Below are 24,790 nucleotides of genomic sequence, written 5' to 3'. Positions count from 1 at the left end.
CAGCCACATTAGACACCCAGTAATGAAAACAAATTGACTGGAAAAGTAGCTTTTCACTGGAGGCACACGTTTAATGCAGCTTAAGGCTTCAAAATGAATATTGTTGAAAAGAATACAGAACCCCCTCTCCTCTATAAACAGACTCACACTCAGCTAGTGGAGCATGACATGAGAGTGTATCCAAGATATAGATATGATCAATAGAGTGTTGCTCTGCTTATTGATTTTTGCCATATGGGAGATTTGTTGTATGAGTTAGCAATGCTTTCACAGGATCAGAAATGATTGTTTGAGAATGTGTGAGTTTTCCCCTTTTATCAGTGCTGTAACTGAGCAACTATGAAACTATTTGTAATACCACAGTCTGTAGTTCTATTCTCAGTTAGAAGTCAGGCAAAAAGCATTGCAGAATCAGTGCCAGACTGACAAATATGACATAATATTACATCTCAGCCAGGTGTCAACCACTTCTGACCTCAGCTGGAAAATAACTAAAAGAGATCAAATTTGATCTTTATACATTTAATTCATCATTCAGTTTCATTAATACAGTTTTTAAATGTGGGCTGGGCAATTATTTAATATTATTGTTAATACATTTACAGTGGGCTCCTATTATGATTGTGATAATGTTTTGCTTTTGTGCAATTGAATATACATTGTGTTAAAAAACTAAACGTAGCTGTTGAACTTATTGTTTCACGTGAGACTTTTTCTCTCATGTGAAGAGTGAGCTCTTTACTAATTTCACAGTCAGGTCTTAACAAATTTTATGTCCATTTGCTGTATCAGATGCTTTTCTACTGAATAGAAATGGCTTGAAACCACTGTCAGATCATGGCATGAAAATATTTAATTTAAGATGAAATGTTTCCCAAAACATGAGCTGACAACAGCTTTAACACCGTCAAAATCAGCCTTCAACAACCCAGACCACTTTGAAGACGTGCCCCCTCATGGTAATTAGTGAGGTGAGGTTAGAAGGGGATTTTTGTTCATCCTGTGGCATGCATGAATTCCAGACCCCAGAGCAGGCCTCATTCATAAAATGTTTATGTATACACATGTTATTATAATTCTGCTCATTTTCTTATTTTGGGATTCATTCACTACTTTATGATTTCAAAAATGGCAAAAAAGGTTAAAGATTATACTTAATATTAGTCCGCTCTCAGACCAATCTCAGCTTTTTTTGGAACTGATCTTTCCCTACAGAGGACAGACAGAGGTGGCCTGCACATTGAATTGAACACTTTTTTACACAGCAAAAGGTAGATATATTAATGAAAGTAGATTATATAGACACTTACCCAAAACATTCACCTTTCATTTAGATCATATGATCACATGATACAAAAACGGTAATAATGTAAACTATTTTTATATAAAAATACAGTACTTAAAAAAGCCTGTCACCTGTAAAACATAGCTAATATAAGTGTAAAGACAAGCAAAATGTTCATACATTTCATACATTATATACAATTTCACCTGTATTTACTTATGCTAATGTTAGATTTACATACACTAATGACATCCATAACATGTTAAGATTAATCCTGATTCACATGGGTGAGAACAAGTCAGCGATCTGTAGATGGGTCACAAATTATATATACCACTTTGTTATTTTTCTGTCACTTGTTTTTTGCCAACAGAGTAGAAATAGCAAAACGTCTGTGACTGAGGCCTAATAATTTTCACGGGCAGCTCTTATTTAGGCCTTAACAGATGTGAAGCAAGAGTGAGAAGTTTCCTATATGCTGTAAGTGGGAGAAAGTGTGCCCTTAATATTACCTTGAGGCAACCTGCAGTTTTGAGGCTCTTGTAAAAGCAGCAGTAAAGCCATCTCCATACTTGTTGTTGGAACTAAAAAAAACTAAATAGATCATATGTAAGTGGATCCATATTGGAGTCTCTGTTTTGCCTAATGCTGCCACATATTAATCAGGTGTGATTTGCTGTTTTGTAGCAGTGTGGCTCATGTGTCCTAAAAAGCTGATGCAAAAAAAATCAAAAATATTCCCCCTACAAATTATAATTTCAACCTTTTGCTTTATCTTTAACCCCACACATAGAATTAGGGAGTATTTACAGCAAAATTGGTCAGATAAGAATATATTGCACTAAGTTTGAAGAGCAAGCACAGAGAATACTGTAAACCAGAAGATGAAAAATGTTTCTGGCGCTTATGCTGTACATAAGCCAAAAGTCTCCAAGAGATGATAGGGGTGTGTTTGTGTGTCTGCGTCTTTGTGTGTGTTCTTGGATTTGCAAACTTGTGAAGACCAGTTTAAAAATGTTCATGCAACAGCCTTATAAATACTGTAAGTGTGTGTGTGTGTGTGTGTGTGTGTGTGTGTGTGTGTGTGTGTGTGTGTGTGTGTGTGTGTGTGTGTGCGTGCACGCGTTTAACCACTTGTCACTGCTACACTCAACCCCCTACAGACCAAGAGGTTAGAAGTTATTTTAATTTCTCATTTGGCAGAAGAAACAAAAACAGCAGAACTTGTATCCAGTTTCCTAGTCAGGCATCCAGTCCACTCATCTGTACCTGCACAACGGGCCCTTTCAAAGCCAAATATTTCGTTCACTTCTCATTTACAGCTTTTTCCCCCTGCTATTTGTAACTGAGGCTCAATAGTTTTTGACTGATGATAGCCAGTGTTTTGCCAATATTGTGTATCTGTAATGTCATTGTTAGAAAAGCATCCAGTCCATCATGGGAAACAAAATATTCCACTGAGACACAGAGCACTATAATGCGTGTTTAATCATTATTTTAGAGATAGCAGCTGTTCAATAAAAGTTATTAACATTAAAAAAGACAAAATTTCATTGCAGTGCTCGACTTACAGATACGTAATATTACAGTCATTAGCAAATTAAAATATATTTCTGCATTTCAAATACATATAAATATGACAAAACCTGCCCCAGAAGTTTATATATGTATAATTTTGAAAGTATAATTTTGATGTAAAAACACACAATGAATCTGTACAGTGAAATCTGGGGTTGTTAACTGTTGACTAGATGAATTATAGTAAGTAAAGTTACCACACAGAGAGGAAAGGTTATTTTTAATTTAAATGCTCAATATCAGTATATCGGTTCAACCTTGGCTGTAACACAGTCCCTGCCGCCTACTCACACACTGTAGTGCATACACACACATTCAGGGACACGTGGAGGAGCAGACACATGCACACAGACAAACCTCTCACCGGTCAGATTATGGAGGGAAATGCTTTTCATTTTGCATTTGTTGAGAACGCAGGAAGCATATTTCCCCCCCACATCCTCACATCACACGCAATCTAAAACAGCGGCCATCTCGCCCAGTGGAGTGGAGTTTACTGGATGTACTGGGACAGTAAGCAACTTTGGATAATATGCACTTGTTTGAGGGTGATCTTTATCAAAAGCGCATAGACATTTTAGCTGCTTTATCAACATGCTGTAATATTGCATTCTTCATATTTTCAAAGTTTGTTTGACAAAAGGACAAGTGGTAAAAATTTCAGTCAATGGCTAAATATATGTCCTTTATAAGAATACTTAATACATTATATTCTCACATATATAGTTATGAACTAATGAATTTTAAATTGCTTTTAGTTTTTCAAAATGGAAAAAATAGCACTTGCCGAAATTAATTTGAAAATAATGTTTCTCACATTACACAAATATTATCTCACATTAATGGTAGCCTGTTACACGATAAATACTGATTTTAAAATACACATAATTATAAAACTAATACAAATATTGTGTCAAAATTAAAGATTTCCTGAACAAATTAAAGAAAACAAACGAGGGCGCGTGGGTGATGCAAACTTTTAAGTTAATGTAGTCATAGGTAAAATCATGGAGATTTATTTATAAATCCATATTTTAATTAGTGTCTTGGATAATTATGAGGTGGGTTTGAAAAACAAATAAATGCACGACATGATTGTTTGCATTCCCATTGCCTGGGAAAATAACTTTCCCTTTGAAAAAGAGTCCACTGTTTGTGTTGCATCCTCAATTACCAGCAGCAGCAGCATTAAAACAATATTCAAACGGGATACCAAGGTCAGCACTGACTCCCACCATGCTTCTCTAAGATGGCACTTATAATGAGGATGTAGCACAGCTTTTTTAAGTAGTATATTTATAGTGTGTTTTGTATCAACATGTACTGATTTTTTCCCTTTTGTCTCTTTTCATCTTTTGTTGTATTTTTATGTTTTTTTTTGTTTGTTTGGTTTTTTTAAAAGTTTGAATAGTAGAGCTCTGCATATTTCACAATGCTGTATGTTCACCTTCTTGAAGGGAGGATTAGATGGAGGCTTAATTCAAGTTATTAGTATGAAGGTTTTTGCGCAGTAAAACCCTTGTAAAAATGGTCACCTAAGTACCCTTGAAATTAACTGAAAATGAATCAGTGAAAAAAACTTTTATTCTCTTCCACCGTAAATATTAAGTGTAGGAGTGAAGACATGGACTAGCAAAAATGAAGTAATTCAGTTTAGGAAGGACTGAATTTTTGTGGGTGGTGGTGTAATACTATAAGAGAGATCAGTTTTGAAAATCTGGTCTGTCCTGGGAAAATAAAGCAGTGAGAATAATAGGCTTCCTGTCAAAAGAGTGTAGAGAATTCCTGTCATTGCTCACGCCACCACCCCTAAGACCTCTCCTTGTGTTAAACCCGCTGGCATTTATTTGTCTTAGAATTACCTGCCAGCTCAATTTAGTAATAGTCTGTGTCATAAGAAAGCAAACCATCCCCTTTGCCCCTGCCTTACCATACCTGTGTGTGTGTGTGTGTGTGTGTGTGTGTGTGTGTGTGTGTGTGTGTGTGTGTGTGTGTGTGTGTGTGTGTGTGTGTGTGTGTGTGTGTGTGTGTGTGTGTGTGTGTGTGTGTGTGTGTGTGTGTGTGTGTGTAAGAGAGAGAGAGAGAGAGAGAGAGAGACAGTGAGAGTATGTACACACATTTTATTGCACATATTATATTATTTTCATCCAAACATTGATGCATATTCTGATATATCTCCATCTGTGTAGTGTATTTTTTTGTATTCCTGTCAAAAGGCTTGTTGTCTCATCAGCTGACCCCAAAATTCATGATCTCACTCCTCCACATCCCCTTCTTCCCTTCATCCCTTCATCCAACCCAAACAAGCGACAGTGTCAGGAAAAACTTTGACGCCTGAAATTGCCCACGTCGAAACAATGACCGTTCTATTTATAAGTTCACCGCCATGCCTTTTGTATCGGCTGACACCATGTCACATGTGCACACGCAACACGCACACACATAGACATCTGTGATGGCTGTTGGTGACTAGGTTAGGGATAGGTCCTGGTTTTCCTTACCCTGCCACATTGTAGCAGATCTGTAGATTTGCCCGGCTTTGATGTATACTTTGTGGGTAATTAGTGAGAACTGGGTCAGCATAGGGCAAGAAAGCAAAACCCTGTTGTTCTTCTAGTGGGTGGGTGGCAGGGAGGTGGTGGGACCTGTTTGAGGAGGGGGGTGAGGGTGTCGGGAGGTTAAAAGGCTGTCAAATATCAGTGCCAATTTACATGCGAGCCATTTTCTTTCCGCTGCACTACGGTTAAAGCAAATAAACGGCGCTGTCTCTGTCTCTCTTTCAAAATTATTTGGATGATGGAAAATGTACACGTGTTCTGCTGCTTTTTATTGAGTTAAGAGGTTAATAATTGTCTTACAAAGTAGTTTATGAAATAAGATAGGTAGTGCAGTTTACCAAAGACAAAAGAAACTGAATTGATATACATTAAATGAAGATCTATCTTTTTTAAATTTATTTTTTGTTAAATCTACTGCTGTTTAAGATCAAATTGATTAACTAAATGAAAAATTAATTTGAAAACTTTTAGTTTCTAGACTCAGACAGGTTTTAGGTTTCATCAGCTCAAAACTAAGAGAGAAAAAAAGTAGGGCATAGTTGTGGCTGTTTATGATTAAATTTATAATGTCAGTGGCATTTTCAAGAAGTATCGCACAAAATAATTTGATACAGTATTTAGTTGCTATGATAAAATTCTGGACCAGATTTAAACAAAACAGACTAAACATACAATAATATTGATATTTAAAATATTCATCCACATAAATTGAAAGTTGTAAATTTCTGTTTAATTATTTTTCATTAATACTAAGATATAAATGTAGGGCACAGCTTGAAATATCGTCCTTTGTTGAGAGACGGCTGTCAAGAGTCCTGACCTCCAGAACAGTTACAATACGGGCTGATTGTTGCTAGATGATTGAAATGAGCATGGAGTATATCACAAATAAACCCAATCTTGATGTGAAGAGTGTTCATTTATGAAATGGTCAACTTAAATTACTATCTATTTGAAAATGCAATAAATTATTTTATCAATCAAACAAATTTAATTTTTGACAGTAATTACTTTTGTTGAACTTCTCATGGTGATTTATGGTGCTAGCATTACATTATAATCAAGACAGCTATTTGTAAACATGGGCAGGTCATTAAGAGACCTTTTACCACAATGTAAATCCCATGCACAGATGATTTATGGGCATTGTGTGGAAGTGTCTGGGGAGCAATGGCAGCTACCTGCATATTTTACTACCATTACAGCATTGTGTGAAAGTAAACAAAACAGTGGCGATGTGAGCTGGAGAACAACAGCTCTGGCAGCAGGACACTGATTGGGATGTTGATGTTGATCGTCCCTACTGGCCTCTTGCCCTTCCTGCTGTGGCCCCTGGTTTGTCCCCAACAGATACCCCGGGTCATTTCCTATGCGCGTCAACACACACAGATATACACTCTTCCCGCTGAGTGTTTACAGCCACATGCTGATTCCTATTAATCTGCTTCTTGTCAGCATTGGGGTGGAGGGAGGGTCCTGGAGGGTTTGTGTAGGACTGGGAGGCCGCTGAAGGTGGGTAAAACATTCACACACAACCTGAAAGCCCTGTCTGACAGATTGCACCAGGTCTGGATTTCTTTTTACACTGAGCAGATGTGGTCTCCCACTTGTTTTCCTTAGTAATTATCCCTCATTAAGTGAAAGCATGTGCCAATCACACAGCTTCGAGATGGAGAGCAGGGTGTGAGCCAGGGCAGAAAGAGAGGGAGGGAAGCAGAGAGACCTATAGCCTCATCTCCTCAGCTTTTTAAAGCATAGTGTCATTTTAGAGTCATTACTAGATTAAAGGCAAGCCTTGCCGTGTGGGGAGAGAGCTGCAGCAGCTGCAGCACTGGCATTGTAATGGCTCATTTGACTTTCAAGTGGTTACAAATTTGATGATTATCACATTTAACACTTGCCATGTTGAATTATAGCTTAATGCCACGTAGACTTTTTAATCTTTTTTTTGTCATTTGCTACATTACCATCACTTCTTTAGAAATTGTCACATATTATTTCAGAAATATTGAATAATATGTTCAGTTAAAATTTGATCAGATCAACACTATTACACTTAATGGGTGCTGAAAAGGTGATTTTGTGGAAGCATTGAAAATATGAAAAATATTAACATCTAATAAAATCTTGTTTCAGTAACTCTAAAGGAAAATAAACAGTCCAATTCTCTGCTGTTCACAGCCTTCAGCCACTTTTAGTTCACGGTTAAACTAGAATATCATTCTCGTCCAAAAGTTTATCAGTTTTGGTTTTCTAGTTTTAACGTTTTGTTCTTTAAAAGAGCAGCTGCTATTAGCTCACAAGCTCTCAAAAGCCAATGCCACATCACTAGTCAGGTATAACACAGTGGACAAGTTGAACATCTAGCAAGCTAAAGAGACATGTATTGTCTAGTCTATTTTTGTATGTTGAATCAATGTCTGTTTATGTGTCTGGACCCCCTCGAAAACGAGATGATGCATCTCAAGAGGTTTATCCAAATAAATAAATTGCGAGTTGCCAATAAAATCAACACTGGAATGCGAGTGAATGTCGCACTTACATTCGACAAGTAGGGACAAATATGATTGCAGCTGGATGTCCACGTTATTCTGTTTCTGTTGAAAATCAGGTAGAAAAATATTTGCCATGGCATGAATTAAAATAATTTGAGTAGGTAATAATCATAATCATTGCTGAGATTGTTTTGGACTCTATGTGACCCCTAGTGGTCACACAAAACAATGCAGATTTAAGTTCACAACAGCTTTCCACATAGATGCTCATATGTAAATGTAATCTTAATTGTGAACTGTGACTGAAAATATGGGAAAAGCGAATTTCAAACCTTGAAACAATTTAAATGCAAACTCTGAAGAAATCAATTTTGGCATCAAATGTCAAATTTGAGTTACTGATTAAAATTTCTGAGTGAACTGAAAGAAAATGATGGATGGAATAGATTTTCTTTTTTTTTTTAAATCCATGTGTCCCACCATGCATTTCAGACAGTGACAAAAACACAAGTGATCTTCACAAGAAAAGGGGGCTGGTAGAAAAAAGACAAGTCTCTTCCAAAAAATAAAAGAGAGAGCGAATGCAAAAAAACGAAGATATATGAAGTCTTCATGTCGATGAACTACCATTCATTTTCACTTTGAAGTCCTGCGAACCGTAGTGAAGTGTGATTGCATGTGACAGTCGCCGAGTCTGCCGGTTTATCATGATGGATACACCCTGCCATCATGGCGCTGCTGTAGCACACATGCACGCACATTCACACACCTATACACGCATACACACCTACACACACACACACACACACACACACACACACACACACCTATGATACAGAGACTTATGCAGACTCCTGTACCTGGACACAGTCACATAACTACACACGACCCAAATATTATACTCACACACACATACGGACACACAAACACACACACAAACACACACACACACACACACACACACACACACACACACACTATTTCTGATCCACTTTCAAATTGTTAATTTCTGTTATTTTGGGGATTTATTTACCGTTGTTTTCTGAGCTACTGACCAGTTAAACTTTAAAAGTTTGAAACTGCCCTGACTTAAGATTCATTTTAACTGTGGGATCATTTTCTTTTTACTTGTAGCTCAGTTTGGAAAGTTAGAAATCTGCACTGGACATTGATCATTTTGGCTCTAGAGGTTTGGAAGATAGAGCACACCAGAGATGTGTAGAGCTACTGCTGTATTACGAGGACACTAAGTGATAAAAGTCTGTTTTTTGGGGTTTTTTTAAAGGTTGCAGTTATCCATTATGTAAAAAAAAAAGCAATTTAGTGACATGTGCACTCACTGAATTAAAATAAATTAAGGGTCACATTCAGATGCAGTTTGTCTGTTTAGAGTGCATTATCTCTTCACATCCAAATAATGCATATGTAGATAGTTACATCCCCAACAAAAACATGGTCGCAAATACAATCAGGTAAGATATACATATTGACAATTTTCAACTCAAATTAAGAGAAATATACTTTTTTTGTCTTTGTCTCTGTCTCTCTCTCTTACACACCATTATGGCTATACATCACACACACTCACCTACACACTTCTTGATCTTGGCACATGCCATTAACCTCAGCTCGGCTTACCTCGAGTGGGAGACAGGAAAGCAAACGCATCTCATATTGGTACCTGCAACAATCTTTTTTTCTGTTTTGTACCCAAAAGCAACTTGTTCAGACTTTGCATATTGCATCCATTTGTCATTGTTAGTCAAGGGCACTGCAACACAGTCTTGTCAGCAGTGCAATTTTAGATGTTCTGTTCAAATGTTGCTGTGTATGTGCAAGGGGGTGCATGTTTGTGTGTGCACATGTATCTGTCAGGTGATTTTAAATTCATTTTTATGCCTACAAATGTATGCTTATGAAAAACTGGACACATTGCACAGAAAGAATAGACCAAGGGCAAACATTAAATTGTTCCCGAAGCAAAATGTACACTTTTTATGCAAAAAACACGGTTCCACATATTTGTCTCTACAAGCACACTTTCATAAGAAAACGCTAAGCTGAGGCTGTGTCGGCATACAGGTGGCACTTAAATTACCACTATTTTTCAACTACGTTATTGTAGTGTTTCTAAATCTCAGTTTAAAGTGTACGTTTGTGTGTGGGAAGCCAGTTAGGGATGTGTGTGCTGAGAATGGGATAACTCAAGTGTGAGTTGTGAATGATGCACACAAATTGATTTAATGATTTTATGAATTGATTCAGCATCATAGAAGATAACAATCATAATTATTTTGTAAAACAATTTTTCCTCACTCATACCATTTTGAACTACAGTAACAGTCAAAAGTTTGGACACACCTTTCCATTCATTTGAATGACAAAGTGTGTCCAAACTTTTGACTGGCACTGTAGCTAATCTCATAGTTATGGACGTAGTCAGGGAGATGAGTGGGCTCAGAATAAGAATTTGTAGTGTAAGTCTATGTCTGAGTGTTTGTGGTTGGATTCAAATGCTTATATTTGTATGTTGTATTTGGATACATATATGTGTATAAAATCATGTATGTTATAACCACACAGTCAGTGTCATAAACCTTGTGTAAAGTGAAAGTGTGTTTACATGCGTGTGTGCTTGCATGCATGTGTGTCCATGTGTACAGTTACTATAAACCAAACCCAATCCCCAGCTGCTGTGTCTCTTGCATTTTTCCTCTCTGTCAGTGGAAAACTATGCAATTAGAAAACACCCAGGGAGATTGACAGGGGGATCACATACAATTTGACAAGGGGGCGCCCCAGAAACGCCTCATGGATACCTTAATATTTTTAATTAAACAGCTCTCTGCACTGGCAGCGCGATATCCCTCACCAGTTCAAAGACTCCTGCTTTGACCCATGTGTTAAAAGTTTGTATCAGTTTTCCATGGCTATGTTTTGCTTGGCGCCTAAGACACGCAACCCTAAATTGTCTTGTTTAAAAGCTAGTTTGTTTACAGTTCACTCTCTCTCTCTCTCGTGCTCTCTTTAACCCCCCCTCCCTCCATCACATTACCACATGTGTGCAGTGTGATCAGTTTCAGGGTGTAGTTACCCACTCCCATCGCTCTCGCAACAGACCGGCTTTATGTAAACACTTTGGAATTGAGTTAATGTTAAAGAAAAAAACATAATGTGTATTAGCGAATGAAAAGAGCCAGTGCGCAAGTCCATAACCCCTCGTCATTCTGGTTTATTTAAACATTAAAACAAGTAAAATAGAGTGCTCATCTGTTACTTGGGCGCTTCATCAATAACATTTGTCCCTCTGATGTAAAATCGATATGACACACACTGACACAATGCCAGAGCAATGGCAAATGTGCTGTCATTTGTCATCGACTGGCAATAAAGATATGTCACAATTGATTTTAGCCCATTTTCCCCCCCTCCCTCTCTCTGTCTTTCTCTCTCCCCCTTTCTCTTCCTTGCTCTCTTGCAGTAGCTGTAATAGAAAAAAATAAATGAATGTTATTATGACTGAGGCATGGTCAGCCTTGCCAAACTCAATTAATATTAGAGCAAGGGGCTGCAATGATTTGAGCCTGTGTGTTGTGTTTTCATTGTGATGCCCTGCCAGAGATGTTAAAAACGAAAAGAGGAGGGATAGATGGATGGATGGTTCAGTGGGTCTATTCTCAGGGGGGAAAGGTTTTGTTCTGGCCACTGCTCATACTGTATATAGATGTTTTTAACAGACCTTCCAAACCATTGCTTGATTTTTTCTCTCCCCTCCTAATTCCATTTTGAGTTTAGCTGCCAGGGTGTTTTGAGCTCCACAATAATAAAAAATCCTCACTAACCTTGGACTGATGGAGTTTATGGATCCTTAAATCATGTTTAAAGTGGGAAATGCCCAGTATGTGCAGTATGTGTGTTTGTGTGGGTGTGTGTGTTACATTTTAACATTGTGAATAATGTTATTTTCTTTTTTAATTTAAAAATTGTAATTTATTTTATTTTTTATTTCATAATGCTATTTCCGTCTGTTTGAAATAGTACTGGTGGCCAGTTTCAGTCTGCATTGGTAAAGCTGACAACATGTAAAAAATCTTTTTGTGAGGGACTTTAGAGCTCATTAGATTTATTGATTATTAAAAAAAAAACATGAGATCACATAACTATTTTAAAAATATTTTAATATTAATTTAGCAGCTGAAAATTGGATTAAATCATTAGTGATACAAAGGTCAGGGTGAAAGTTGATCAGTAGTGCAAAGACTGTAAATGTCATCATGTGTGAGTTTCACAAATCATTACTTGTGTGCATTTTGTACAGCTAATGTGTTTTCTTGCCATTTCTTGTATCCCCTTTTTTCCCCTTTGTACAAGCTGCTGTTTTGCAGTTTCATGTGGCTCTACACTATATGTGTGTGTGCTCCACTCAGTGTCTGCTGTGCGTATGTTTGTGTGTCAGACCTGCCATCGCGGTTTGTTGCCGCTGGGTTGTGTGTACCCAAGTTGCGCCGGTGGTAGCGAGCAACATCTGTTTCGGCTTGTTGTTCCTCTTGGCTGCTTTTCAATTGGATTTCCTCAAGCAGGGCCAAAAGCTGTCACCTCTGCCAGGCTCTGTTAGTGATCACCGCCGGCCCCTATATTAAGTAGGTGGTTCAGGGCTAAGCTAATAACTCTCCCTCCTCTCCTGAGCCATCACACACCAGTGCTGGTGTTGCTGCTGGCCTCAGTGTGCTTGTTTGTCAGTGTGTGTGTGTGTGTGTGTGTGTGTGTGTCTGTGTGTGTGTCTGTGTGTGTGCGCAGTCTCAGTTTTCAATATACTCTGTAGAGGCAGGCTGGCTTGGGGGTCCCCTCCTCAATGTGACAGCCCAACTGACTCGATGTGTGTGTGGGAAAGAGGAAAGGTAGAGTCCTAATAGCTCTACTCAAAGAATGACTGATCCTCTTTCCCTAATTATGTACAACAGGATGGAAACAGGATGATAACTCTGACCCCGACCCACCCTCACACAGACAGACACACGGACACAGATAGAACTGCGTAGGTTTTAATGACACTGGGTGGACATTTTTTGGTTTTGCCCATTATTTAAGTGTTAAAATACAATCACTTCCAATTTGCCTGGATCATGTGGACTCTTGACCGCTTTAACATCTACATGGTCATTATGAGTAGATGCCACCTGGATTTTTAAAACCTGTTAGACTTAATGAAAACATTGAGTCTTAATTCCTTCACTCTTCTGTGTTTGGTTTATATTTTGTTTTTCCACCAAAAGCATTACACTGTCTTGCCTCTCATCTGGGTGTTAAAGCTTTTATTGGGAGGTGTTTATCTCATCAAACTGACAGTGTGGCAGCCTGCCCGTCTACCTGCCTGTCTGTCTGCCTTTGTGTCTTCTTGCCAGCTTCTCTGGCCAGCTGGAGCAGTTACACAGAGCTGGATTTGAACTGAGGACCTGCAAAGTATCAACTCCCTGTTTCACAGTTCTGACAGACATTTTGATTTGACATGCCATGAGCAGTTAAAGTGAAAGTTATGTATACATGTTAATTAAACTGTTTATGCATGGAGGGGTCAGAGACATTAGCAAGTCCCAGTGCAGAAGTGTGAATTTCTTTACTTTTTCCCCCATCACAGCGTTTTAACCTCTTCTGTCTCTCATTTCCATAATGATTGCCAGGTGTGAGGGCAGAATTTTTCCTCCCCTTTTTTCGCCAAGTAGGGATGCAGATAGCTCTATTTGTGAAAAGTGTCTCTGTGTGTTTGAATTTGGGCTGGGATTTTTGACGTTGAGTCCAACTTGTTCAAATAGCTCTCAGTTTTGGCTTTGGGTGACTGTGAAGCCTGGAATTCACTGAAAGGATGTGGAGGTTGCGGTCTTCAGCTACTTAAGAGAAAGCAGTCGGCCCAATTGAACGAAAAGTATATCTATTTTGATTTTGATGTAGAGTTAGACAAGTATAAATCATTTTTGACATTGAGCAATGGCAGTACTCGAAATCCCGCTAAGAAGTGTGTGGAACATGTGGTTCACAATTACTTAAAAGAAAGAAACCAAATACAGCTATCTCATTTATGAAAGGACTTTGTATGTTTTTATTTAGATATGAAACGCTGAGATGGAGTGAAGCTTGCTCAAGAAGCCAAACTAACTTTTTACTTTGTGCTGTACCATTGGAGGAAATTCTTTGAAATCCCTGCTGTGACACTGGTCTCATTGAAATGAATGAGGAGCTTAAAGAGGAAGAGAACACAGTCTTTCTGCTAACTGTATTGCATTATTAACCAAACCACACAAAAATGGGCAGATGACGAAATTCACATGATAAAATTGAAGTCATGTAGACTCCTGTAGCTACACAGACATGGAAAGTGATTGAATTTTAACCGTAGCAGTGGCAGATCAGAAAAGGCTCTTTAGTCATCATAATCAAAGTGTAAATCAATAATGTTTTACAGCTCAGGTGTGGAAAAATGATAATGCTGGTAAAAGCTCCATGAAAAATATTATTGACCAAGCCAACATGCACCAAGCAGGCAAAGAAGCTGGGACCCAAGGAGAAAGGTTGTGCCTAAGGAAGAGACCCTTTTTGAAACGCTGAAAAATAGCCTTCAGTTAAATTGCTTTACTACTGGACAGACATAAAAGACATCTCAGTGAATACGGATCTTTTGACTTGAACACCCAAAATCTCACCAATGTAGAAAATATTACATTGTGTAAGTTATGGGAGTGACAGCCACCTTAAACTTAAAACTGATAAAAGACAAACCACAAGCTGCATATAATGTAAATCATTGTATGCATGCTATTACCATAAATCATTCTTTTTCTCCACAATAAAATAAGGAATTTCAATAGTTGTTATTATACCTCATGCTAACTTTTTATCCCTTCCCCCCGTACAAAAGAAAGCGCTAAGCTGACAGCAGCAATATATTCCAACAAGAAAGAGAAAGCTGCCCTGTCTTCCAGCCTGTCTCTCCCTACTTGCCAAGACACTGCCCTCCCTGCTTAATCATAGTTTTCATATCTGTATGTTGAAAATTTGGTTTCCAAGGACAATGTCATAAACTGGCTATTTTCTGAGAGTTTTACCTGCCAACACTGTGCTCCTTAACTTTTCACATTTGGGAGGTTGATAGAGATGGGAGATAGGGGTACTGAAAGGTAAAGGAAGGGGATAAATATAGAGACATTACTCATCGAGAATTTATAATAATTTTTTAACATAGAAAAAAGGTAAAGGGACTAACACTGTACATGTGTGTGTCTACACACCTGTGTATTTTATGTAGAAACAAAATGAAGCAGGTGTGTATATAGTGCAAAGTAGTAGAAATTAAAATTAAATGAAAGTGGAACAAAAGTAATAGGCAGCAGCATTCCCATCAATATCCATGCATATCCACATAACTAGATGAATAAGGTGATACAAAGAAATACAAAAATGTTCTTGCTTTTTTTGGTGGCAGATGGAATTACCTCTATATATATATTTTTGCAAATTTGTACAACAAGCACATTCCATGCTGAACTAGATTTAGACTTTACATTATGTCAGTGATAAAAAAAATTAGGCCTTTCGTGCTTCCCAGCAGGTATATATCCATCATCAGCCTTGTATTCTTTTGAAGTATCCTTTAGCCAAACACCACCTGCTCATTCACGTTGTCTCTTCATAGCATTTCTATTTAAAGGATAAAAAATTGTGAGTGCCCCCCAATCAGTTCTGCTCACTGGCAATTAATTCAGTTCACTAGCCATATAAACTCAAACTGCATTTCATCTCATAATGCAAGAGCTGCCAATTTAAATAGACAGGCTATAAGACCTTCTTATTTGAAAAAGATCTCCAGCTTTTAAAATGAGAGGAAAGTAAGCTTTTCAAATTAATTTGATGTACCATAAATCTATTAAGTAGACACTTACAAAGCCTTTTATTACAAGTATTATCAGCAGTTGACTGATCTCTTTAAACATTCAAATGCAGTCAGTCGTTGCTCTTAGACAAAGTGAGTTACAAGGACAACATAGAAAGAATGTGGTGATTTTCCAAAAGGAGGCTGTCAACATCACAAACAACCAGTTGTAAACAGTGTGAGGGTTAGAACCAACACATACTGATTTAATTGAATTCAGTTATTATAAATAATTGATTTCTTACTTAGATGTGCTCTTCCTGCTTTCTCAGACAAAACTTTCAACAACTAAGAAGAAGCAACACCCTCAGGGGCCATTCTGATATTGCGTCAATTTCATGCACTTGCAACATGCACACTCAAAACCATAAACTACTTTGTTGCGGCTATCCTGTTTTTTGGTTGGAAAAAAAATAGGTTGGAAAATTCCATTCAAATCCAGCAAGCGTACCACAGGTCATGTGGTCAAAAATTAACCATCAGTTCCACAGAACTTGCTTCACGGTTTCCATCCAAGAGTGTCACAACATCCGGTTGAAAGGTCAATTAATGCTGGTTGCCAACTGCAATGCAGATGCAACAGTAGCACAACATATCACCAAGCACCTTGGATAAAAGGATGAAAGTGACACGGATGGCATTTTCCACATGTTTTTAGACCCAGAATCTGAACGGCCCCTTATTCGTTTAACAAATGCTATTTTCTGTCTTGCATTGCAGCATGGTACAGCTCTCTGGGGTGATAATGTTTTGGTCAAACACAGTGTTTGTTGGCTTTAACTTTTTAAACATACAATTGTTCCCTAATTAGTTGGCTGCTAATTAATTTATGCTCCCTTGTTTGATGTACAGTATAGCAATACTTTGAAAGCAACTGCGTTCATCCTTTGCATAAATTTGTAGCATTTGCCGCAGAGTTCAAAAGAAACAGGACTGGGTTTAGAAAAGCACACATGCATTTAAATAATGCGCCCCATTTTTCTCTCTGTTTGTTTTTAGTGGGAATATTAATGAATTAACATTTTAAACAATCCATCATTATTGTTGTGCTGCCACTTATTTTTAACTCAATTATATTCTAATAGATCATTTTTCTTAATGTGCACAGTATGTTCTCCCCACTTTGTTCACTACACAACAAAAGATTAATTACAAATAAGAGGAATGATCAAAAACATGATAATCAAATTGCAACAATGAGTTGGAAATTGTAATTCTAATGCAATACAATGGGGTATCTGTTGCAAATTAACCACCCACTGTCTGTTACTGTATGTTAACTTGTGCACATGCGTATTTATGTGTTTGAGACTATATGACAACAGTAAGATAAACTCTGTACAATGTATTGGTTGTAAATAACAGTCAATAAACACTATTGATTATAATTTGAAATATGTTTACTAAAAATTAAAATCACATATTCTTTTACAATGGCCATGATCCATTATTTAAACCAGTTTATTAATCCTAGTACAGGATGAGTGCTGTGTTCACTTGATTTGGATGCTTCTGTGACATACACTGATGATGTTGATGTTCAGTGTAAATAATTATTTTTGCAGTTTATAAACTCTTCAGTTGAATATTCACATAATGCAATAGTCCACATGGCCCACATGAATAATAGTTCCTGACTCATGCTAAAGAAAGCTCAAAAAAATGTAAACACTAGACAGAAGAGGATAAATGTTGGAATAATTTTTACATAAAAGTCTGTTTACAGGTCTTGGGGAGCACTGCAGCATGTGTGAGAAGTCTGATACATTTCTTCAAGTGATGTCCCTCAAAGCAATATCAGCTGGGGTTGAAAACTACAAGTTTGATGATGAAAAATGTGTGTACATAGAAAGAAGTGAGGTTACCAGACCTCTGAATCAGGTTGCATTGTGGGAAATGTAGGTGCCAAGATGAGCGCATGGAATGAAAGACACGCTATCTGGTTTTGCTACAATGTTACCGGAGTATAATGCTAAATTAGTACTTTCTAGAGATGGAGCAAGGCAATTTAGTCAAGAGGACATCAAATTATCTATGACCTGTATTACTGTATTTGCCATCAGTATGAATTGCTGAAACAATGATACAACTTCATGTTTTCTGTAACTGACCCAACAGTTACAGTTGCATTTTCACTGTAGAGAGCTAAGCTAACAGTTGGAAACTGTGAAAAGGTAATCTGTCACCTTGCTCACTTATTTGAAAAAAACACAGCTATGTCATCCGATATTTTTCGTTTAAAAGGGACGGACAAAACTTTTGGTCATTATCTAAAAGTGACTATCACTTAGTGTTTGAACCTATCTCAGCTAATTTTGGCTCTAGTAGAACCAATAATGATACAACCCTCTACATCATGTTATGATCATGCTATGAAACAGCAAACGTTTTTCTTTCTTTTTTAAAAAAATCACATTTTGCATTGCATTTGGTCATATTCAGGATTACGAGATGGCACGGTAAGTGTGATGGTAAAATTACACGACCCAGCTTGAGATGCCTTGTTATGTCTGTTGTCTTCAGCATGTCAGAGCAGAATTGTCCGTTTAAAGAGGATGGATGTCCTAAGGTGTCACCTGACAGCCCGACAGACAGGGCAATTCAGTCCCTGGAGGACAGGAGAGCGGCCAGTAAGAGGTGAATGGGCAGTAGTTTGGGCTAGAGGTCATCATTGTCGGCCATCGCCAGCCTGTCACTCCGAATGGGCCCCCAAATCATGTTGTCAATGGTGATGCATTGAAATCTCCCTCTGGCAAAAATTGGATGCTCCAAACTCGACTTGATTGATGCATTTACCAGGTTGTGCCTGCCTGTCCTCAGGTTGTGTCCTTACCATCATTTAAAAATGAAGCAACACAGATGCACTCTGAGCAGTGAAAGGAAAGAGATGTACTTTTAAAAGTTTTTTTTTGCGTGTGTGTGTGTCTGTGTGTGTAAGCTAGACCGATATCGACATATGGTTGGCTTATCAAAGAATCTTCTGTGTCTATCAACCTTGAAATTTATAGGATTTTACCTGCCTTTTTATTTTTGTCAGTACATCTTTTGTGACACAGTTCAATCGCTGCTCTGAGAATGTTGTTCTCACCGTTTCCATTGAGGCAACTGGATTACATTATGGCCTGAAGGCGAATGCACAGCTTGTACATTCAATGGATGCCACAATGGATTGGAATGAAAAATAGCTGTTTTTCTGTGACCAAAAGTGCACCCTTTATGCATCCAAGGGCATGGCATTCTTGGGTCCTGGGTACTAGCCATGGAGTTTTGTGAACGTGTAATATCTTCTTTTATCTGTCATTTCTTTCATTATCCTCCCTCTGTCTCTCTCTTTCTCTGCTTTCCTCCAATAGTTTTCCTTGATAGTCTCATCTGGTCTGAGTTGCTCTCTTCATGTGCGTATGTGTGTGTATGTGTGTCTGTAAATATTTGTTTGTCTTCATATTATGTTTTTAATCCTCATAATTTATGGCTATTTGTGTCCGCATATGTTTGTGAATGCATGGACTGTTATGTATGTGTGTGTGTGTCCGTACTTAATCATATACGTGTGTGTTTGTGTCTAAGAACACAGACTGAACACAGGCACTTGAGATTTTCTATTTCTATAAAGCTGTGTGGAACCTTGGGTTTGAGCCTTTGATGGCTTAGTGGGGGCTGGAATGAGGAGCATGAGTATTGTAGAGGAAACAAATGCAAGCTCAGCCTTACAGAGATGGCCCAGTTTGGAGAAGTTGTACTCTTTCAAGTCCTGCTTCTTGTGTCGTTACTTTTTTACTGCAGTCCACTTCAGCACTGTGTAGCCTGGATAGAGTAAGAATCAGAACAATCTGTACATGTCAGTCCACTCATTACTTCTGATCTTGTTTATATTTTATGGGAGGATAAGAGAGAAAACAACTGTAACAACTTTGTCCCCCTCTTTCTCTCTTTCTTTCTCTCTCTTGTTCTTTGTCTGTGTTTGCAGGGCCTTTTTATCTTCCTGATATATGGGGTGTACAACACAGAGGTAAGTCTGCATTGTGTCTCAAGGCTGTCGGAGTGAATGAGAGAAATGACAAGTTTCTGATGGGAAGGAGGGGAGGGGAGGGGAGGAGAGGGGAGGGGACATCGTTTCCACGCGAGCGTCCCACTGCCCTTCATGCTTGGACTAACTTATATGCATCCGAGTCCGACCATTAAACACTGACACGCCGCGGTTCTCAGCCACTCATTCCTCACCCACATTGGCTAATATTTCACTGCCTCTTTAAGTTTTTAAACTCACGGCCCTCCATTTAGCATCCTGACAAAGCCGCTGGCCAGGGCTTTTGCAGGGTCCCTAGCAGTCTCCGTAGTAGGACAAAAAAAGAAAAACAATATGCAACCAACAATATGCAATGAAGGAGCGAGGAAATATTGTATTTAGATGCTGTGTTATTACCATTTAGATATGCTGCAGCTGTGCGGGGGTGGAGGGTGGGGAGGTGGAGAGACAAAGAGATACGATTTAATGGATGAGACTCATGAAAATCACTCTTGGTCAAATATGGCTTTTAGTGTTATGTAAATAAGGTTAACTTTAAATGTGCATGCATAGGTGATATTGCATCTGAGCCCTCTTAAAATAGAGCACTTTTTTGACACTTCACAATCCAAACTTTAAAGATGGAGTGAGAAGCAAAAAATTTGCTTTCTGGCACCATTAAATATTCAAAAATTAAAAACATTTTGCATCTGATTTAATTTAAACAATAATTTCTGAAATTTTTGAGTATTATAATTGAGTATATAATACAATTGCTGATGATGTATTTTCGATATTTATAATAATTGTAATTGAATCATCACCATAGACAGGCAGTTTTTTTGAAGAGCTTATTAACATAAATGCACAGGCTTCACAGGTCTACAGAAATATTGCTTTCGGTTGCATTAGTCTGTCCTCCTTTTTTCTCTCAGTTTATTCAAATTGCTTGATTTTATCTTTTCATCACCATCACTAGTGTCCCTCTGCCCATCCCAGAAGACATGTCCCATCTAACATGTGTATTTCTGTCCTTTTTTTGTTGCCCCTCATCTCAATCCTTTCTTCACTTATGTCCTCTACAAAGCATGAAGAGCTGTCCCTGAGTCATAGGCGATGCACTGACAATGCAGAGCCAGGGAGGGCTGACCCTTCACACTGTAAAATAAATCAACACAGCATTCATGCTTAAGTGGCTTTTTTAGTGCTGGGGAATTTGTTTTCTTACACTCAAGTTGTCCTTGAACCTGGGGTCATCACAATTTGTGAGCAGCATATGTATGTTCCAGTTCTTAAAAGGACCACACTTCTTTGTTAATGTTTTAAAAAACAAGAAAATAATTAACATCTCCACCACTTTCTTCATCTGATTTATTCCCTCACACCAGCTTCACCACCTTAATGTTTTACCCTTCCTGCCACCTAAAAGTAAATACTTGCTAATGCTGAATGGGACTGATCAATTATTATGTTTCCTTCTTTCTTTCCTGAGAACAGAGAGGGGATATTCTCTCTGTATAAATTTCAGCTAACCATTTTTTCGCTGGGGACGGTAACCTCACTTTTGATATAATTATCATATCAGTCTGCCATCTGCTTCACAGAGCAGTATGCATTAACGGCTACTCCAGAAGTTAATGGTCATCCTCAGCAATAAGACACTGGTAATGAGGACAGAAAGTTTTATGTGGTTACTATGCTGTAGCATAGTAACTGTGTTTGGCTGAGTCTGTTCAGAAAACATGTTATTGACAACTGACGTAGCACATGGCAGGTATGCAAAAGAAAGTTAGGCAGATGTGTGTAACAAAGTGTCTAGTGTGAAGAAAAACTTTGTAAAGTTGCTGTTAGTTGTTCATGTAGTACAATAAATCTTAAACTAAATGCGTGTGAATAAATTTTGCTTTGATATGCTAAGGAAAGGTGCTGAATTAACCACTGCCTCAAACACAGAAAACGCTCCATTCATGAGGATGGGTTTCCAGGCTCCATAATTGCAAACATGGCATGGAAGACAGATTGTGTCTGCTGCTATTACACTCAAAATGCAGTGTTTTAATTGCTAATTACCTGACAATAGTTTTCCATTATTCATTGCAATTAGCTTTTCCTTGGTGGTCACCTTGTAATCCCATGCTTTGATGACCTTTTATTTCCATCAGCTCCAAGGATGTCGGCAGGTGTTGTCGGGTGCGCTGCTTTCATATGGTAATCGCTTAGCGCCCATTTACATGGGGAGCCACGTTTTGCATCATTGCGAAACCTTGAGTGTGCGCAAAACCCCTTAAACACATAACGATCATCTAAAACAATGCCCTTCCCCTCATTGTCAAACGATTAATTAAGTTGTGTCATGTAATTGCCTCAGCACGCATTCTGCTTTTGATATCAATGAAATTCCCAGGACTTACTTCCCCCATTAAATAACATTAAGATGGTGTCTCTCCAACATCTGCACTAAGTCGAAGGCCTTCTGTGGATCTTGTCAGAAATAATAGGCGGGTTTTGGAAACATGATGCTTGTGCTGTTGATTTTGCCCTGTCACAAGGATCAGGCTCTCTTCATTATGTGCCCCTTCAGCAGAGATATGTATGCAAAATACCCTCTGTATACAGATGCTGTCTGTGTGTGTGTGTGTGTGTGTGTGTGTGTGTTCAGTGCGGTGTCATAATTTATAAAATGCCACGACTTAATGAAGCCATAAGCCATAATGCATATTCACTAACGTGGTGAGCTGGGCTGGGACGGGCTCTAGTGATGAGTGCCCAGCCGCTACAAATTTACAGTGAGTGCTGACAACGTGCACGAACACATGCACATGCACACACACATATCGACACGATAGGTTCCAGAGGGTTTTCATGCAAGACTTCATCCTACTTAACTCAACCACTAACAAAGAGTGATTCCTGCTGCTCTGTATGTTTATTTGGACTTTTTTAAACCTAAGCAGATAATTATCCTGTTTTTGTTTGCAGTAACACAAAAGTTGTAGAAAAATTAAAAATTAAAATGTTTGATATCAAATGAAAACTGATATGAATAATAAAAATAATGTCAACAGACCTATTACATTATACTATTAATCAATAGCATTAGAATAACAGATGTTGAATTATCTTTAATTTTGGGAATATAAAACATTCAGTACAGTCATAGCTGCAGCTGTACGACAAAAAAACACATTTTTGAATATTCCTTTATTTATTTTATATATGCCTTATTAATATGTAGAAACTATTTCAGTTTGATCTTACCAAAAGTTGTATTTAATAAAGGACATATTAATTAAATGAAAATATTAATCAGCCATGAAAACTGGGATGGATTCATTTACAAAAAATACAGTTTATCAATTTGAAAGAAAAAATATACCCTACATTTACCATTTAAATGTAATAAAAGTTCAACTTTAATTATTACTATTCTGTTTGCAAAGGTTTGGCATCAATTTTGACAATGTTACAAAATTGTTCAGAGGTGTCTCATTTTAAAATTAAATTAATTCAAAGTGTAAGCGCGTGTTTAGTAAATGAAGTAAATTTCAAATTAGGGTGGGGGTTAGTTAAATTACAACTTTATACTGAAATTGTTTATATGTATACTGCATATCTCTACTACATGTATGTAAAATATGCTGTAATAAATTTGGAGTTAAAGCAGTGCAGTCTGGTATTGTATGTGTTAAATGAAGGCGAGCTGTACACCATTTCATCTGGAGTATAAAAATGTAATCTGTTCTGCTAGGGCGGTCCCTTCTCCTCCAATAGCTCCATTTGTTGGTCCCGGCGCTCTATGTTGACAGATGATAGCTTGACGTCGTCTCCTTAGTTTGCCAGCTCTATGTGTCACTTTCAGGTCCCATTAGCCACTGGGACATACTAGAACACTTTCAGACATATAGACACACACACACACACACACACACTTTTCCTACCATTGCCTGTCAGTGCGCGCAAACTAACACTCAAATCTTTTGTTTCCTTCCCACATTCTGCTCTCTTTTTTCTTTTTAAGAGTATGGATGCTTGGAAGAGTTGCTTTTGAGAGATTTTTTAGTTTAAGTGTCTTTCACTTAGTGCCATGTCACATCCACTTATCTCTTTCTCTCGAATTCTCTCTCTCTTTCTTTCAGGTTCGGAGCACGGTCAACAGGATCAAGGAAAGGAGAAAAGCGCTTAATTTTTCAGTATGTAATCCTCTGTTTTCCTGTGTGTGTGTGTGTGTGTGTGCGTGTGTGCGCGCGTGTGTGTGGGACCGACTCAATTTTCCTTACAGCCTTTGCCTCTTGGGGGGGAAAAAATCACCACTCCAGCAATGACAATGAAAGCTGGCCACAAAGCAACATTGTACATCTGCTAGCCTCTCACTAGACAGTCCATGTTAGATGCCCTTATACATCAAACATAGACCCTCCATAATAGTCGCCCCCCCCCCTGCCCATTGCAGCACCTCCATCCCAGCAATGTCAAGCTCCGCGGTGGGTTACAAGTTTCTAATCCAGGACAAGCCGTCCCCTGACATTAAAGTGTCAGGCCAGTATTTATACCTTGTTGGATGCTGCTGTTTGGCTGAAACGGTGGGTTGCTCTGTGTGTGTGTGTGTGTGTGTGTGTGTGTGTGTGTGTGTGTGTGTGTGTTGTTGTTGTATGTGCACCTAGGAAGATGATAGCCTAAGCAAAGCACTTTAAAATTAGTTAATCGTCTCTAGCACACACAAATAGACAGTTGCCACACACATGCTGTACAGTTACAGACTGTAGAACATTTACAAAGACCCACTGTCATCACCCCACACTCCTTTCCACACATGCACGCACACACATACATACAATGCAATTTGTCCCTTATGAGTGATCACATTAACTCCACTCCTCTTCCCAGGCTGTTGTGTCGCGCTTTATGGCCGGTAATACTTTGTCCTCCCCTCCCCCCAGCAACCTCACT

At 38.2% G+C, this 24,790-nt stretch overlaps 1 protein-coding gene across 1 annotated transcript in view; it reads left to right on the top strand.

The window, feature by feature from the left end:
* Positions 1–24,790, top strand: part of LOC128362248 (adhesion G-protein coupled receptor D2) — a 93,808-nt gene that overhangs the window by 25,783 nt on the left and 43,235 nt on the right. Inside the window, exons 21-22 of the mRNA XM_053322989.1 lie at positions 19,805–19,846; positions 23,980–24,033. Of these exons, the coding sequence (XP_053178964.1) occupies positions 19,805–19,846; positions 23,980–24,033 (96 nt within the window). The remainder of the gene's footprint in view (positions 1–19,804; positions 19,847–23,979; positions 24,034–24,790) is intronic.

Source organism: Scomber japonicus, chromosome 7, assembly GCF_027409825.1.
Source record: "Scomber japonicus isolate fScoJap1 chromosome 7, fScoJap1.pri, whole genome shotgun sequence".
Classification (NCBI taxonomy): Eukaryota; Metazoa; Chordata; class Actinopteri; order Scombriformes; family Scombridae; genus Scomber; species Scomber japonicus.
The sequence above is the reverse complement of the archived record's forward strand: the minus strand, read 5'-3'. Positions and strand labels throughout refer to the sequence as shown.